The following is a 15,231-nucleotide window of genomic DNA, read 5'->3' as shown; positions in this document are numbered from 1 at the left end:
CCCTTGACCTCTTTGCCCACCCACTCCCAGTCTAACTCCCAGTAAGCCAGGCACACAGTAGGGGCTGGTTTGGGCCTGCTGAGTGCAGGGCACCTCGCCAGCTCTGCTCCTGGACCTGCTCTGTGGCTCCTCCCTGACACCGAAAGGGGAGGACAGTCGAGCCCCAAAGCGCCCGCCTGGGAGCACGCAGAGCGCGGCTTCCCATCTTGCAGGAGGCGCTGATGCACTGACATCAGGCAAGAGTGGCAGCAGCTCCCACAGGGTCATCTCTGGGCCCAGAGGGCAGTTTCAGGTCCGCTGGAGGTGAAGGAACTGGCATCCCGTGCCTGCACTTTTAAGCCAGCCCAGCTGAAGAGGCCAGGAGTGGCAAGGACAAGGACACTCAAGAGGAGAAGTGAGGAGAGAGCAGTTCCCACTCTGAGAGGCTGGGGAGCCTTCCAGGGCCCCACAGAGGCACGTGCAGGGCCCAGGTGCTCCGCCTCTGCAGGTGATCTGACGGAGAGAACAGGGAGACCCAGGTCTGAATTCAGGGGCCCACGCGGACTTGACTGAGGGAAATGGCTGCCATAGATGCGGCTCTAGATGTCCCACCCCACCCAGTTTTTTCCAGAAGTCCCTGGCCAGGATACCAAGTATTCCTTTACAGCAGGAGCCTGAGGCTGTCCCATCCTCTCGAGGTCCCGAGGTGCTCCATCCCTCCCTCCTCAGTGCCCCTCTCCCCCACACTCTCCTTCGCTTTCTTTGTATTCAGACTCTGTGAGATTATCTTGCTAATCTGTTTGCCATTGCTTATTGTAGGCATCTCCCAGCAGCACTTCAGTCTCCTCTGAGCCCAGAAAAGACCTGGCTCCATAAGGCTGGGGAAGGAGTGGGTGGACAGCATCTTTCCTTCTGACACTAAGGGCCAGAATTCCCCTCAACCAGGTGATCCTCTTCTTAAAGGGCCACAGAAGCTTGTGGGAACAAGGACTAGCAGCTCCAGCAGCACCAGGCCTGCTTCCTATGTGATGGGCAGCAGCTGGGTTTTCCCTGGCTTGATGTCCCTGGATCCCACCCAGGTTCTGGCGGGCCATCAGCACCCCATACGTGTTTGGTAAATGAAACTGAATTTCCAGCTGTCATTATAAGGCTGTGTAAGAGGCAACAGAATTTCAGTTCAGGTGCCTCAGGGGCACAGTCTTTGTCTTAAAACCTAGTTTGACCTAAACTAGACAAATAACAAAACCTATTAACCTATTAACCTTGGGCAAACTTCAAGAGATGGTGAGGAACAGGGAGGCCTGGTGTGCTGCAGTTTATGGGGTAGCAAAGAGTCAGCCACAGCTTGGCGACTGAACAATGAACAACAAATTAACCTCAAAATGTGCCCAAGAGACCTAAAAAGTGCTAGGAGGGGCGGACCAAGCAGTGGTAAAATTTGTTAAATTCATATGTGACCTCTTAGTGAAGTTCCCCATTCCACAAAGCAGTCGTCACCCCCATCTTTACAGGGGATGAACCTGGTCCTGTGAGATGGGCAGAGTGACCTGCCCAAGGGGACCTGTTAGAAAGCAGCAGATCCAGATGAGAGCATATAGTGTGGGGCTTGGCCTTAGGAGCTTGAAAAATGTAACAGAAGAGCAAAGGAAAGAAAACAATGCGTGACCTTCGACAAGCTCTGTAGCCACAACTAGCCTCACCGTTCCTATTTTGTAATGTCCTGGTCTGATACTCCTAGCATCTTACCATCCCCAAACGTACCCCTTCTGGACAGCTCAAAGTCTGGTTTGGATTTAAGAAACACTTGCAAAAAGATTAGCCATTTCCTGGAGGGAGCTCATGGTTCCAACAAGCTCCAACTGCTGTCGGTCAGTGTCATTTATCAGCTAAGAAAGGATTTGAGAACACCCTTTCCTACCTTTATTTTAACACAGCCTCACTCTGGAGCAAAACTGCCTCTTACAAATGTGGGGAAAACAGCAGCATTTACTGTTCGTGTTTCTGAAATGTTTCAAGACCAATTATTAATAGGAAAATGTACAAAGCCTAATAAGAAAATGCTGCCGGGAGGTATTATTTATTTGTTCTTTCCTTTATTCTTACTTCCCTCCCATTTCCCAAAGGACAGGAAAAAAAAAAGAAAGATGATCTGATACTTTAATTAAGGAAGAATAAATGGGTCACCCTTGTCGGTTTACAACCTGCAGCTGCATTAAATGGTGTTCCTCTGGTATAAACTCGATTGCCACGGTGAGGCTTTACTGTAGCAGAATAAAGACAAAAGGGGAGCTCCCATAGGACTGACCAAGGTCACTGTGAAAACCAATGCAGCACTAGCGTCAGACCTGGGAATCCTTGACTGTGCTTGCTCTGTCCCGGCTGGTGTCCAGGCTGCCTCCCACCAGGAAACGTTGGTCGGCTGGTAGGTAATTATATGTTCTAATAGTCACTGACACTCCAGCTGCCAACACCACGTCCCAAGTTCCCGCATCGGTTAGAATACCAAACTACTTACACTGTTTCTAAGACTGATTACTTATAGCAGCATGTTAAGCTCCAAATGATTCAGAACTAGGAGTCTGCCTAGCAACTTCAAAGATGAACGTCTGAGACAGCAGAGACAAATCAACTTGCAAAGTCCTTCATCTTACACCTCATCTGCCTTACAGTAGCTATGTGATTTAGGACAAGTCCCATAAATGCAACTAGCCTCAGTGTTCCTATCTGTAAAATGGGACAATAAAGTCTGCCTTGCGGAATTTGTTTGGGATGGCACACTGTGAAGACTTAGTGCAAGGCAGGTGTCCAGTACCTATTGTTGGCTCTCTAAATGAACAACACTTCTTTGATCCCATCCCTTGAAAACTGGAGACAATAATTCCTACTTCACATCACACTAAATGTGATTGTAAAATATATGTATAGATGTATCTATATATTGCCCAGGCTGAAAAATAGATACTCAAAAAACAAACAAACAAACAAACAACTGGCTGATCATATCATGGACTGAATTTAGCCTAGTTGATGGAACTTATCTTACATTTATTACTTAGGAAAATTTTTAACTAAATATTTTAGTTCTTTTTGAAAATGATTTCCAAATGTGAGGAAAATTTAGCTGGAACAACCAATTAGCATATTTCCTAGACACAAATCATCTTGTGCACAAATGAGTCAAGAACTGAGAGAAAAATGCCTAAAAATAGCTTAGAGACGCAGGTGAACTGGCTTCCTTTGCTTCCCTGCTCACTGTGTGCGTCGTGGCCTGGCAGGTGATCACACTCACATCCCGAATGGCAAGGCTGATTCGTCAAACTGGACAAACCCTGAAACTGAAATCCTTGGTGCAACTGTCAGAGCAGCACACCCCTGGTCACTAGACCCTGCAGTGAAAGCTCTGTGCTGGGGGAGGGGCCTACAGATGACAGTGGTCCTTGGAGTTCATGTTCAGTCTATGGATTTAGGAAAGGAAAAGAAGCATCTGGAAGGTGATCAGCATCCAACAAGGGGGCTGACTCCAGATCCAGGGCAGGGGCCAGAAAAGTTGGTTATCTCTCTGGGCATCTGGGTTTGATGTTCGACTTCTAACTCTCACTTAACATCTGTGTGATGTTAGAAGAGTTACCTAATCTTGTTGGGCCTTGATATCTTTCTTTGTAAAATAGGGAAGCACTATTTTCCCAGTTAACAAGAGTGTTTGTTTTGAGGTTCAAATGAGAGCCTTAAGATAAAGCAATACCTAGATATGAACCTCCATTATTACTACAGCGATAGTAGAGATTTACACTGCTGCTGCTACTGCTGCTAAGTCACTTCAGTCGTGTCCGACTCTGTGCGACCCCATAGACGGCAGCTCACCAGGCTCCCCCGTCCCTGGGATTCTCCAGGCAAGAATGCTGGAGTGGGTTGCCATTTCTTTCTCCAATGCATGAAAGTGAAAAGTGAAAGGGAAGTCGTTCAGTCATGTCTGACTCTTCGCGACCCCATGGACTGCAGCCTACCAGGCTCCTCCATCCATGGAATTTTCCAGGCAAGAGTACTGGAGTGGGGTGCCATCGCCTTCTCTGAGAGACTTATAATGCTCACTAAAAATGACCGTGTCATGAATACTTACTTCCTCTTAGGCATTGTCAGTGTGGTCCTTTATGTTTGTGATCCTGCTTTGTGCTTGCACCAATATCTGAAGGGGTTGCTATTACTATGTCCATGTTACAGGTGGGAAATGAAGGTCCAGAGAGGTTAACTAGCTTGCCCAAGTTTGCACAGCTAATTAGTCATGTTGGTGGAATGTGGACTCAGGCAACCGGACTCGAGCCCAGGTGCCTACCCTTTAGGCTGTGAGGTTTCCTGAGAGCATGACAAACAACAAGTTCTTTATCAGCAAAAGTTAAGGAAGTATCCTACTTTCCCAGCCACCCAGCGGCCTCAGGTTTGCTTCAAGGAGGAGAGCTGGCGTCTCAAGGTCATCCCAGCCCAGAGCTGGGGACTGTGAGCAGCAGCAGCAGGAGTGAGCCTGCAGGTAGGGTGCCACACCCATGAAACAGGAGGCAGGAGAGTCTCATGGGCACAGGATGGGCTTCGGAGCAAGAGTCACAAGGATCGCCACCTTGACATCTACACTATCAGCTGTCCCACCAACAACTTCCCAGTCTGTAAAATGGGAAGTTTACACTACCCTCAGGAGGCTGCTTCAGGGATCAGAGTAATGAATGCAAATCTCCTGTTGCAATTAATACCCGCCACACAGCGGGTGCTCAGTAGATGGCTGCTCCTGTGTCTCTCTCCCTGAGACCCGTGGTTATTCTAGGTGATAAAATGTAAGGGATGGTGGCACTGACAGATTCTCTCTGGACAGAAACCTCCTGAGGAGAGTACAAATCAGGGCTTAGAACTATGGGGTCTGGGAGTATGGGCTGCCTGAATTCACATTCTGGTTCCACCACTTACAAATCTTGTGACCTTAGGCACGTTACTTAATCTATCTGTGCCTCAGTCTCCTTGTCTGTAAAGTGGGCATAATAACAATACCCACTTCATTCATTATTAATTAGTCTGTGTAAAGCAGTTATGACAGTGCTCACTTTGTGGCAAGCTTTCAGTAAATGCTTGCTGACTTGCATCAGGGCCCTGCATGTCCCTGGGTGGTGGGGCATTTATGAGCCTTCAGTGGGCTATGCTGTTTTCTGCAAACCCTCCCCTTCTTTGCAGACTTCCAATCAGATCTTGGAAGGGTGGAAATCTCTGAAGCCTGGCCACATGACAGGCTACCCTAACCTGGTGGGCAATGGGGATTTGAAAATGGTGTCCATGACACCTAGACAACAGACCTGGGAGTCGGGAAAGCACCCACACTCATGCACACACACCTATGTCTGAGTTTCTGTATTGTCTGCATTTACAGCCAGGTTTTGACTCAAATGAGTGGTTTCATTTCTTTCACTTTGGATAAAAGTGAGTCTCTCCCTACCCCTGCATGGGGTCCCTGAGTGGTGCATGAATAATTCCCACCTTGATGCAGTAGATACCTGGATGCAGGGGTGAGAAATGGAGGGCGAGCCAGTTCATTCCATGCAAGTGAAAAAGCACAGGCGCTCTCAGACCCAACCAGAAATTCTACTCTGCACGGTTTAGTTAGAAAACTACAGGGAGACAATAATTTACTTCTAGTAGAGAGAGGGAGAGAGGGAAGACGAGGGCGGGAGGGGGAGAGGGAAGGAGAGAAGGAGAGGGAAGGAAGAGAAGGAGAGAAGAGGGGCAGGATGAGAGGGAGAGAGAACGTAATCGAAAGAATACGCCTAGAATCAAGATCAAGGCACACGGATATCTTGTAATCTAAGAATCAGGAGCATTCCCATATAGCCTTGCTCCCAGCCCTCCTGCGTCCCTGCAACTCGAGGGACCTGCTTATTGTCAAGCCTGCGTCTCTCCTTTAAACCAGAGGAGCCTCGATCTTCGTGACAGCGAGGCTGCCCGCGCACACCGCCCAGGGCGCAAACCAGCCCAAAGCCCCCGCGCGCGGCGGCCGCGCTCCCCGCACCGGGGACGCGGGCTGGGTGTGAGAGGAAGGGCGCCCTCCCAGAGCCCCGCCGCCCCGGGATCTCCAGCCCGCCACCCTACCTGAGCTGGCGCGGCTCGCAGTCCACGCCGGGCAGCAGCAGCCGGGCGGCCTGGCGGACGTCGTCGCTGTCCATGGAGAAGCTGCGGCGGTGGCCGGCGTGCGCCACGGCCACCCGGATCCACTCCATCAGCGGCGGCAGCACGAGGAAGGGCCTGCGGCGAGGGAGGGACCGAGACGCGTTAGGGCGACAGTAGCAGGGGCTCCCTGCTCAGCCCCACCCCCTGCTCATCGCCGACTTCCCCACCACCCGCCTCCCCCTTTTCCCTGGAGACACTGTCTCTCAATTCAAAGTGAGAGAACCTTTGGAGACATCCGGACCGCACCGGTGACCTCGGGGCAGGCTCTCTGGAGTCTTTGGGCCTCAGTTTCCTCATCTGCAAATGGGGGATAATGTGACTGAAAGGATACGACGTGACTCTTCTGTGAGTGTAATCTCCCTCGGCGATCAAATGAACATTAAGGAAATGACTCACTTAAAGCACCAAGCACAGGGTCAGGTGCTTAGTAGAGAATCCAATCCACTCCTGGGGTTATTAGGACTTGGGGCTCCCCACGGTGAGCCCAATCTTAAAGTGCCCTCCAACATTCCCTTCCCACCGCTAGGCTGCTTCCTGTCATCATCCTTCCGAAGTTCTCCCAGGCCTCAGCTCTTCTCAAGGACCAGACTGCTGGCAGACTTCAGCATCTGGGAAGAAGCAGTCTTCTGGGAGAACCTGGAGGGGCAGCCCAGAACTGCCAGCGATGTGCGGGGGAGGAGGGGGCGGTGCTCTGGGGCCTTAGCCACACCCCCGTGCTGTGGGAAGTCTCGGCTCCCCACTAGCTAAAGGGGTCACAGCAGGGGTCCAACTCGCTGCATGAATTAACCGAGATCTTGCTTCTGGCTGAACTTTCTAGGTGTAATACATTTGTGCTATCTTCCTGTTCCTGAAAGTGATTATTATAAATTCCATCTTCTCATTAGGACTGAGGACAGGGAGCTTTTGCAAAATCCTGATACCCGAGTCCTATGCCAGGGATTCTAATTTAATTTATCTAGGATGATGCTGGACATTGATAGCTTTTAAAACCTCCCCCAGGTGAACACAACACGGCTCAGAATTCTCTGGAGAGTTTCTTAAAATGCAGATTGCTGGGCTCCACCCCCATAGTGTCCGATTCAGGAGATCAGGGGATGTGGCCAAGAATTTGCATTTCTAATGAGTCCTGGGTCTATGCTAAGGCTGATGCTACTGGTTAGAGGTGGGTGCGTGTTCAGTCTTGTCCAACTCTTTGAGACCCTAGGGGCTATAGCTCACCAGGCTCCTCTGTCCATGGAATTTCCCAGGCAAGAATCGTGGAGTGGGTTGCCATTGCCTACTTCAGGGGATCTTCCTCACCCAGGGACAGAACTCCCATTTCCTGTGTCTCCTGCATTGGTAGGCCGATTCTTTACCACCTTGCCATCTGGAAGCCCTAGAGGGGCACACTCAAAGAGCTTCTGCTCTAAAGTATGGTATAGGGCCTGGGGATCACCTGGTTTTGTGTGTGTATGTGTAAATGCAGATTTCCTGGCCTTATCTCCAGTAATGCTGATTGCACAGGGCTCATGAATATAGTTTTAATAAGCAGCCCCTATGATATTGATTTAGGTAGACCAGGGGCCACACTTTGAGAAATGCACGGTGCAGGTCAAAAAGGTTTCCTATTCATGCGTTATGGCTACAGTTGGGTTGAGGCATGCGGGGCATGTGGGTGTAAAATTTAGGAAGGCCAGATCATGTCAACATGTTCCAGCAGCTTTCTTGCTTCACCCTAGCCCTGGAGCTGCTGTTCAATCCAGCATGGCTGCCATGGGTGGGAGAAGAAAGTGGTAAGTAAAGGGTTTATTTACCCAAGGCAGGAGCACCTTCACTGTATGCAGTTGTCTCCCCATTTTGGTGGCAGGTTCCAGTTTTTCTAGAATGCTTTCTGGTTATCCAATGTTAAGACTTAACAGCTGTTACATTAATCTCAGTTAATCCCATTCATGATCTCAGCTAAATGCTTAGGACAACCTACAAGCTAGTCATGATTATGCCTATTTTCTAGATCAGGAGAATAAAGTGTACTGAGGTTAAGTAACATGCCCTGGCTCACAAGGTTGGCAAATATGAGAGCTGGGAATCAGACCCAAGACATTTGACTTCACAGCCCATGTGCAGTAACCCCATGTGGTACTTGTCCAACTTCCCAGCATGCACCTGTTACCCCAAGGGGGCCCATCTGGTCATGGACCTTTGATGGCAGGTCATTTTCATTCCTGCTCACTCAGCTCCATTCTCTCTCTATAATATAAGGTTTCCAATCCTTTGAAAATCCACACCCTACTTAACCTTCTGACCACAATTCAAATCCCACCTCTCCCTAAACATTTCTCCTGGGGACTCCTCCCAAAACAGACCCTTCCCACAGTGGCCCCCACCCCAGTGGCCTGACCTACCAGTCTTGCAGATGCCACATGAGAATGTGAACTCCATGAGATGGGGACCTGGGATTGCTGGATTCACCGACCCAGCCCCATCCCCAGTCGTGGGACAGTGCCCGGCAGGCTGTGAGCACTTAATAAATGACGTGTTCATGAAACGGACTAAGATTTATCAATTCCTCACTGGGAGAAACAGATAAAATCGAGTTTCTGAACCGGTGGACCTGTGGGGCAGGTTCCCAGGGAATTTCTGCCTGGATCAGCCTGCTGCTTAGGCTGTCGTCCTCATTCTCTCATTCTCTCCATCACCTAAACCGAATCAGGCACTCAATAAACACACACTGACTTGAAATTGAATTGGATTCTACAGTCTCAGGTGAGCAGAACTTATTTTTGTCACCATGACTCCATCACTGCTGAAGCCAAACCGGGTCGCCCCTCTGAGCTGTTTCCGCAGAGGCAGCACCCCCAGCCCCTGGCCTGCCTTTGCTTTGCACGGTCCCAGCCCCTCAAGCACAGCCCACAACTCCCAACCCCTCAGGGTCCTCTGGAACACTGCCCTTCAGCAGCTGTCTTTCACGTTAGATGCTGAGGCCTGGGGCACACAGTCAACTCCTGATGAATACAGAAGAGGAGAAAAAGACGCTCTACTGCGCCTTCGAAATAACACTTTTACCAAGACGAGCATTCGAATGAGAAACCTTGAACCCCAGATTCCACCGCCTCTGGAATTTTCTATGGACTTTTCTCCCCTTTCAACATTGCCTTCTTTTCGTCAGTCTGACCGCAATAGTTTATAAGCTCATGAATTCTTTGCCAGCAACTCATTTAAAAATCTTCTTATCTTGTCTACTCAGAGGGAAAGAAAAATAGTATTATTTGTGAAGTTTCTTTTGGAGGAGGTTGGAGATGGGAAAGAATGCTGGGGTCTTGAGTTAAGGAGAGGGTGGAGAATGCTAAGAGGGAAAAAGACTGCATTCTCCTGATACATTTTTTAAGAAAACACTTTGTTGGTGAAGTTGTCTGTAGTGACTAAAACCTAGAGGAGGCCCAAGGAACTCATGGTTTAGTGAAGCAGATTCAACCTAAGAATCAAGGCCCAGTGTGGGAGGTGGGTAGGGAGGGGGGTGGTAGATGGATGGGTAGGGTGTGGAGGGTGGGAGGGCAGCAAGGAGTGTGTGAAAATTGCCAAGGCTCTGATTTCACCCCCAGAGTTTTGGTTCAATAGGTCTTGGGTGGGGCCTGGGCACCTGCATTTTTAATAAAATCCCCTGGGAATTCAGGAGCAACCCAGATCTAATAACCTCTGACTAGGTGGCCTGAGGTGAACAGAGGAGTGGGGGAACACAATCAATTCAAACAGGGCAGTGCCATTAAAATTGTCATTGTGGCCTTAAAATACTGAAAACAGAGTTACCTACCATATGATCCAGTGATCCCACTCCTGGGCATAAATAACGACAAAATGCCAATTCAAAAAGATATATACATCCCAATGTTCATAGAAGTCCTACTTACAACAGTTAAGAAACGAAAGCAACCTAAATGTCTGTTGACAGATACATAGATAAAGAAGACGGTGATGGAATATTACTAAGCCATGAAAAAGAGCGAAATATTGTCATTTGCTGCAACATAGACAGACCTAGAGATTATCATACTAAGTGAAGTAAGTCAGATAGAGGAAGACAAATATTAATATGCTATTCTTTATATGTGGAACCTAAAAAATTATACAAATGAACTTGTTTACAAACAGAAACAGATCCACAGTTGTAGAAAACAAACTTATGGTTATCAAAGGGGAAAGGCAGGGAGGGATAAATTAGGGGTTTAGGATTAAAATGGTATTTCCAGAAGCTAGTGGTAAAGAGCCTGCCTGCTAATGCAGGAGACATAAGAGATGGGAGTTTGATCCCTGGGTCACGAAGATTCCCTGGAAGAGGGCCTGGCACCCACTCCAGTATTCTTGCCTGGAGAATCCTGTGAACAGAGGAGCCTGGCAGGCTACAATTACACCCTACTATATACAAAACATGGAGAAGGCAATGGCACCCCACTCCAGTACTCTTGCCTGGAAAATCCCATGGGCGGAGGAGCCTGGTGGGCTGCAGTCCATGGGGTCGCTGAGGGTTGGACATGACTGAGCGACTTCACTTTCACTTTTCACTTTCATGCGTTGGAGAGGGAAATGGCAACCCACTCCAGTGTTCTTGCCTGGAGAATCCCAGGGATGGGGGAGCCTGGTGGGCTGCCGTCTATGGGGTCACACAGAGTCGGACACGACTGAAGTGACTTAGCAATAGCAATATACAAAACAGCCAACAAGGTCCTACTGTCTGGCAGAGGGAACTATACTCAATATGTTGTAGACTGTAGTGTGCCTAGAACTAGCACAACACTGTAAATCAACTATATTTCAATAAAATTTAAAAAGTAAACCCTAAAAATCCTTTAGGTTGCACTCATATTGCAGGTATGCTTCCAGGGGCTGGAGATAGAGTGGAGAGCAAGACACATCTATGTTCTCATAGAGCTAATGGTCTAACAGGAAGACAGACATATAAGAAACCTGTAAACCAACCAAGTAATAAAGCAATTGCAAACTGTGATTGGTGCCAGGTTGCTGGGATAGAGAATAAATAGGTTGAGGTGGGATGGTGGGAAGGCCTCTCTGAAGAGGAGACAAAACCTCAAATATGGGAAGGAACTGACCCTATGCGAATGTGTAGAGAGATGGGTATTTTAGAGAGCAGTAATAGACTGCGCAAAGGCCTCGAGGCAGAAAAGACTTAGAGCTCAACCAAGGGACCTTCACGTGAATCATGTCCTATTTGGCCCTCCAGGACAGATGCGGGGGCCAGGACACATGTGAGGAAGAGTCACTGTGGTTGGCTGGATAATGGCCCTCAAAGATATCAGGTCATATTCCCACAGCCTGTGAATACTGATGGCACAAGTGAGTCTGAAGATATGGTCCAGTTAGGGAACTTGAGAAGATTAGCCTGGCTATCCAGGTAGGTCCTAAATACAATCGCACGGGTCCTTAGAAGAGGGAAATAGGGAGATTCAGTACAGGTGATACTGAAGCAAGATGCTCTGCTTTTGGGTTGAGCTGAAAGGAACCACAAGCCAAGGAATACAAGGAGTGCAGCTTTAGAAGCAGGAAAAGGTGAGGAAATGGTCTTCTCTCAGAGACTCCAGAATTTAGCAGACCTGCTGACAATTTGGTTTTGGCCAGTGAAATTGATTTTGGACTACTGACCTCTGGAACTGTACGAGAATGCGTGTGTGTTGTTTTAACCCACCAGGTTTGTGGTAATTTGTCCCAGCAGCCCCAGGAGACTAAACCAGGGTATTGACAGGGTAACTGCAGGTGAGTTTGGAGACCAGAGAGTGGAGAATGTGAACCAAATATTAAAGCTGGGAGTGAGGGCATCCAGAGGGCTCTGGAATCATCTCCGAGATCTGAGCTGCCTTGTTCCTGAGGTCAGAGCAGTTCTTGTTGATATGGGCTGAATGATATCAACCCCAAATTCATGCATCAAAGCCCTACATGCCAAAACCTCAAAATGTAACGGTATTAAAATAAGGCCATTGGAATGGGCCCTAATTCAGCGTGACTTATAAGTGTCCTTATAAGACGAGGAGACTGGGACACACGGAGAGACACAAAGAGCCAGCTATGCGAAAGATGCAGAGAGAGGGCAGCGGTCTATCAGCCAAGGAGAGAGGTCTTGGAAAAAACCGCACCTCTGACAAGTCTCTAGCACTGTAAAAAGATAAACTTCTTTTGTTGAAGCCACCCAGTTTGGGTTAATTTGTTATAGAAGCCCCAGCAGATGAAAATGCCTGTGGTTTGACTTAAATTTTGCTCACCCCTCAATATTTTAGTCTGTGGTAGAGGAACTTCCATTGGAAGCTGATTCTTTAGAGAGCTGCTGGTTTTCGTTCATTTCCTAGTGACAACGGAAGATGAATTCAAAGCCATTTGAAGGCTGTACCGTGCAGAGGTCAGAAGTTTGGGCTTTGGAGACAGGCTGAGTAAGAGCTGGATTCCAGCTCCACCCTCAAACTGTGTGACCTTGAACAAAGTATAGTTGTCCCTTGGTATGCACGGGGAATTGGTTTCAGGAACCTCATTGGTACCAAAATTCTCAAATCCTTTATATAAAATGGGATAGAACAGTACTCTGCATCTGCAGATTCAACCAACTGTGGATGTGGACCCTACAGATGGAGGACTCGCTGTATTCCAATGGTCATGCCTTGGTCCTCTCACTGGGAAAGTGGGGATAATAACAGTATCTACTTCAAGGGGTGTGGTTGGCCTAATAATGTCACCCCACTGAATGTCCACATCCTAATCCCCAGAACCTGCCAAGGTTATTTGGTAAAACAGAGTCTGCACATGAGATTAAGTTAAGGATTTTGAGCAGGAAAGACTAGCCTCAACTACCAAGGTGGGCCTGAAATGAAATCACAAGGGAACTTAGAAGAGGGAGGTGAGACAGTCAAAGGTGAGACTTTCCTGGTGGTTCAGTGGCTAAGACTCTGCACTCCCAATGCAGGGGGCTTGGGACTGATCCCTGGTCAGAGAACCAGATCTCACATGTTACAGCTAAGAGTTTGAATGCCAAAGTTAAAAGATCCCACGTGCTGCAACTAATACCTGGGAACAGTCCGGGGGAAAAAAAAAAAAAAAAAGGTCAAAGGAGGGAGTAGATGTGACGACAGAAGCAAAAAGTTGGACTAATACAGGAAAGGGACCAGGAGTTAAGGAACACAGGTGGCCTCCAGATGCTGGAAAAAGCAAGGAAACGGATTTTCCCCTGGAGACTCCAAAAGGAGGCAGCCCTGCCGACACTTTAAATTTAGCGAAACCGATTTTGTATTTGTGACCCCTAGACTGTAAGATAATCAATCTGTGTTGTTTTGAACCTCCACGTTTATACCAGTCTTTTTTTTTTTTTTTTAAACATCAGCCACGGGAAACTAGCACAGAGGGTTACTGTAAGAACTGCATGGGATGATGTGCATGTAGCCCGGCGCCTGGTACCAAAAAGTGCTCATAAGCAGTAGCTGTCATAATCGTCATCATAATCAGCATTGTTTTTAGCATCACTCAGCCTTCTCCCTCCTGGATGGAGGAAAAGGCCTTGCTACACAGAGCGATGCTCCCGTCTTTCTTCAAATTGAAGCAAATCTCTGCAGTTTCTATGCCTTTCTTTATAAATCATGTGGCCCTGACTTTTCATGTTTGTTATTTGTTGAGTCTTTCTTAGGCTGGAGAAGAATTTAGATGTTTGACTGTGGTTTGGGAGGCTCATAATTTCAGGGACACAGGGAGTGAAGGACAAGCAGCACAACTAGACAATATCCAGGGCTGGTTTCTATAGCAATATTCACTGCGATCTCACTGTAGTGGTGAGACCAAAGATAGGAAGATGATGGCAGAGGTCAGAAGTGGTCATGGCTGGTTACTGTAGTGACAGCCCTATGGTGCAAAGTACGGTGGGCTTGCCCAAGGGGGTGGTTCCTGAAGACAGCCTAGAGAGGGAGGAGCCAAGGGTGTGGGCTACAGCAGAGCTTCTTGAATATTAACATGCATATGAATATCTAGGATCTTTTTAAAATGAAGATTCTGATTCAGTAGGTCTAGGGTAGGGTCCAAGATTCTGCATATCTACCAAACTCTCTGGCAGTGATTCAGCCACCAATCCATGGACCACACTTAAATAACCAGGCCCTAGAGAGTATATATATGTGTGTGAGTGTGTGTGTGTGTATAATGAAAACTGGGGTATCTTTTTGATTTATGGTTTCTCCAAATATATGCCCAGGAAATCAGAAATGGTGAATTGTGTTATCATGTTTAAGGGGGAGAAGGTGAGGCCAGGAGGGTGAGCGCTGTAAGACGGTGAGAGGCCCAGGAGACAACAAAACAGAAGGAGGTGTTTGTACCTTGATCTCCTGATTAAAGCTGGGGGGTGGTGGTATGCTATACTGGATTGGCTAAACCTGGGTCACAAGCCTGCACCAAGCTGTAGGGGAGGTCGGGAGAGCAAGTTTCAGCCTTTATCAGGGGAGGTGGGTTCCACCTCCCACCAGGATTCTCCTTCAGTTTCCCAACAATCTTACAAAATATAATCTTTCAGTCTTGGGGAGTTTACTCTGAACCAAGCACGCATCTTATTGTCTGATAGGTATTTTATATTCATGACTGTGTTTAGCATCATCTTGAGAAAGTAAATACTCAAAAAATACACTTGGCAATGGTTATATCTAAGTAGACATTATCTCCAAAGATACCTAAGTAGACATTTATCCAAAGAAGACACACAGATGGCCAAAAAAGCACATGAAAATATGTTCAACATCATTGATTATCAGAGAAATGCAAATCAAAACTACAGTGAGGAATCAACTCAGTGGTAAGAATGGCCATCATCAAAAAAATCTACCAACAGTAAATGCTACAGAGTGTATAGAGAAAAGGGGAGCTTCCTACACTGTTCGTGAGAATGTAAACTGGTGTAGCCACTATGGAGAACAGTATGGAGGTTCCTAAAAATCTAAAAGTGGAACTACTATATGATCCAGCAATCCCACTCCTGGGCATATATTCGGAGAAACCATAAATCAAAAAGATACCCCAGTGTTCATTATACACACACACACACACTCA

At 47.7% G+C, this 15,231-nt stretch overlaps 1 protein-coding gene across 3 annotated transcripts in view; it reads right to left on the bottom strand.

Moving 5' to 3' along the window:
* ABTB3 (ankyrin repeat and BTB domain containing 3) overlaps window positions 1–15,231 on the bottom strand; it is a 332,144-nt gene that overhangs the window by 74,101 nt on the left and 242,812 nt on the right. For all 3 annotated transcript variants that reach the window (XM_019961249.2, XM_019961248.2, XM_019961247.2), the window contains exon 4: window positions 6,100–6,252. In XM_019961249.2, coding sequence (XP_019816808.1) covers window positions 6,100–6,252 — 153 coding nt within the window. The remainder of the gene's footprint in view (window positions 1–6,099; window positions 6,253–15,231) is intronic.

This window comes from Bos indicus, chromosome 5, assembly GCF_029378745.1.
Source record: "Bos indicus isolate NIAB-ARS_2022 breed Sahiwal x Tharparkar chromosome 5, NIAB-ARS_B.indTharparkar_mat_pri_1.0, whole genome shotgun sequence".
Lineage (NCBI taxonomy): Eukaryota > Metazoa > Chordata > Mammalia > Artiodactyla > Bovidae > Bos > Bos indicus.
This window is presented reverse-complemented; position numbering and strand designations above follow the sequence as displayed.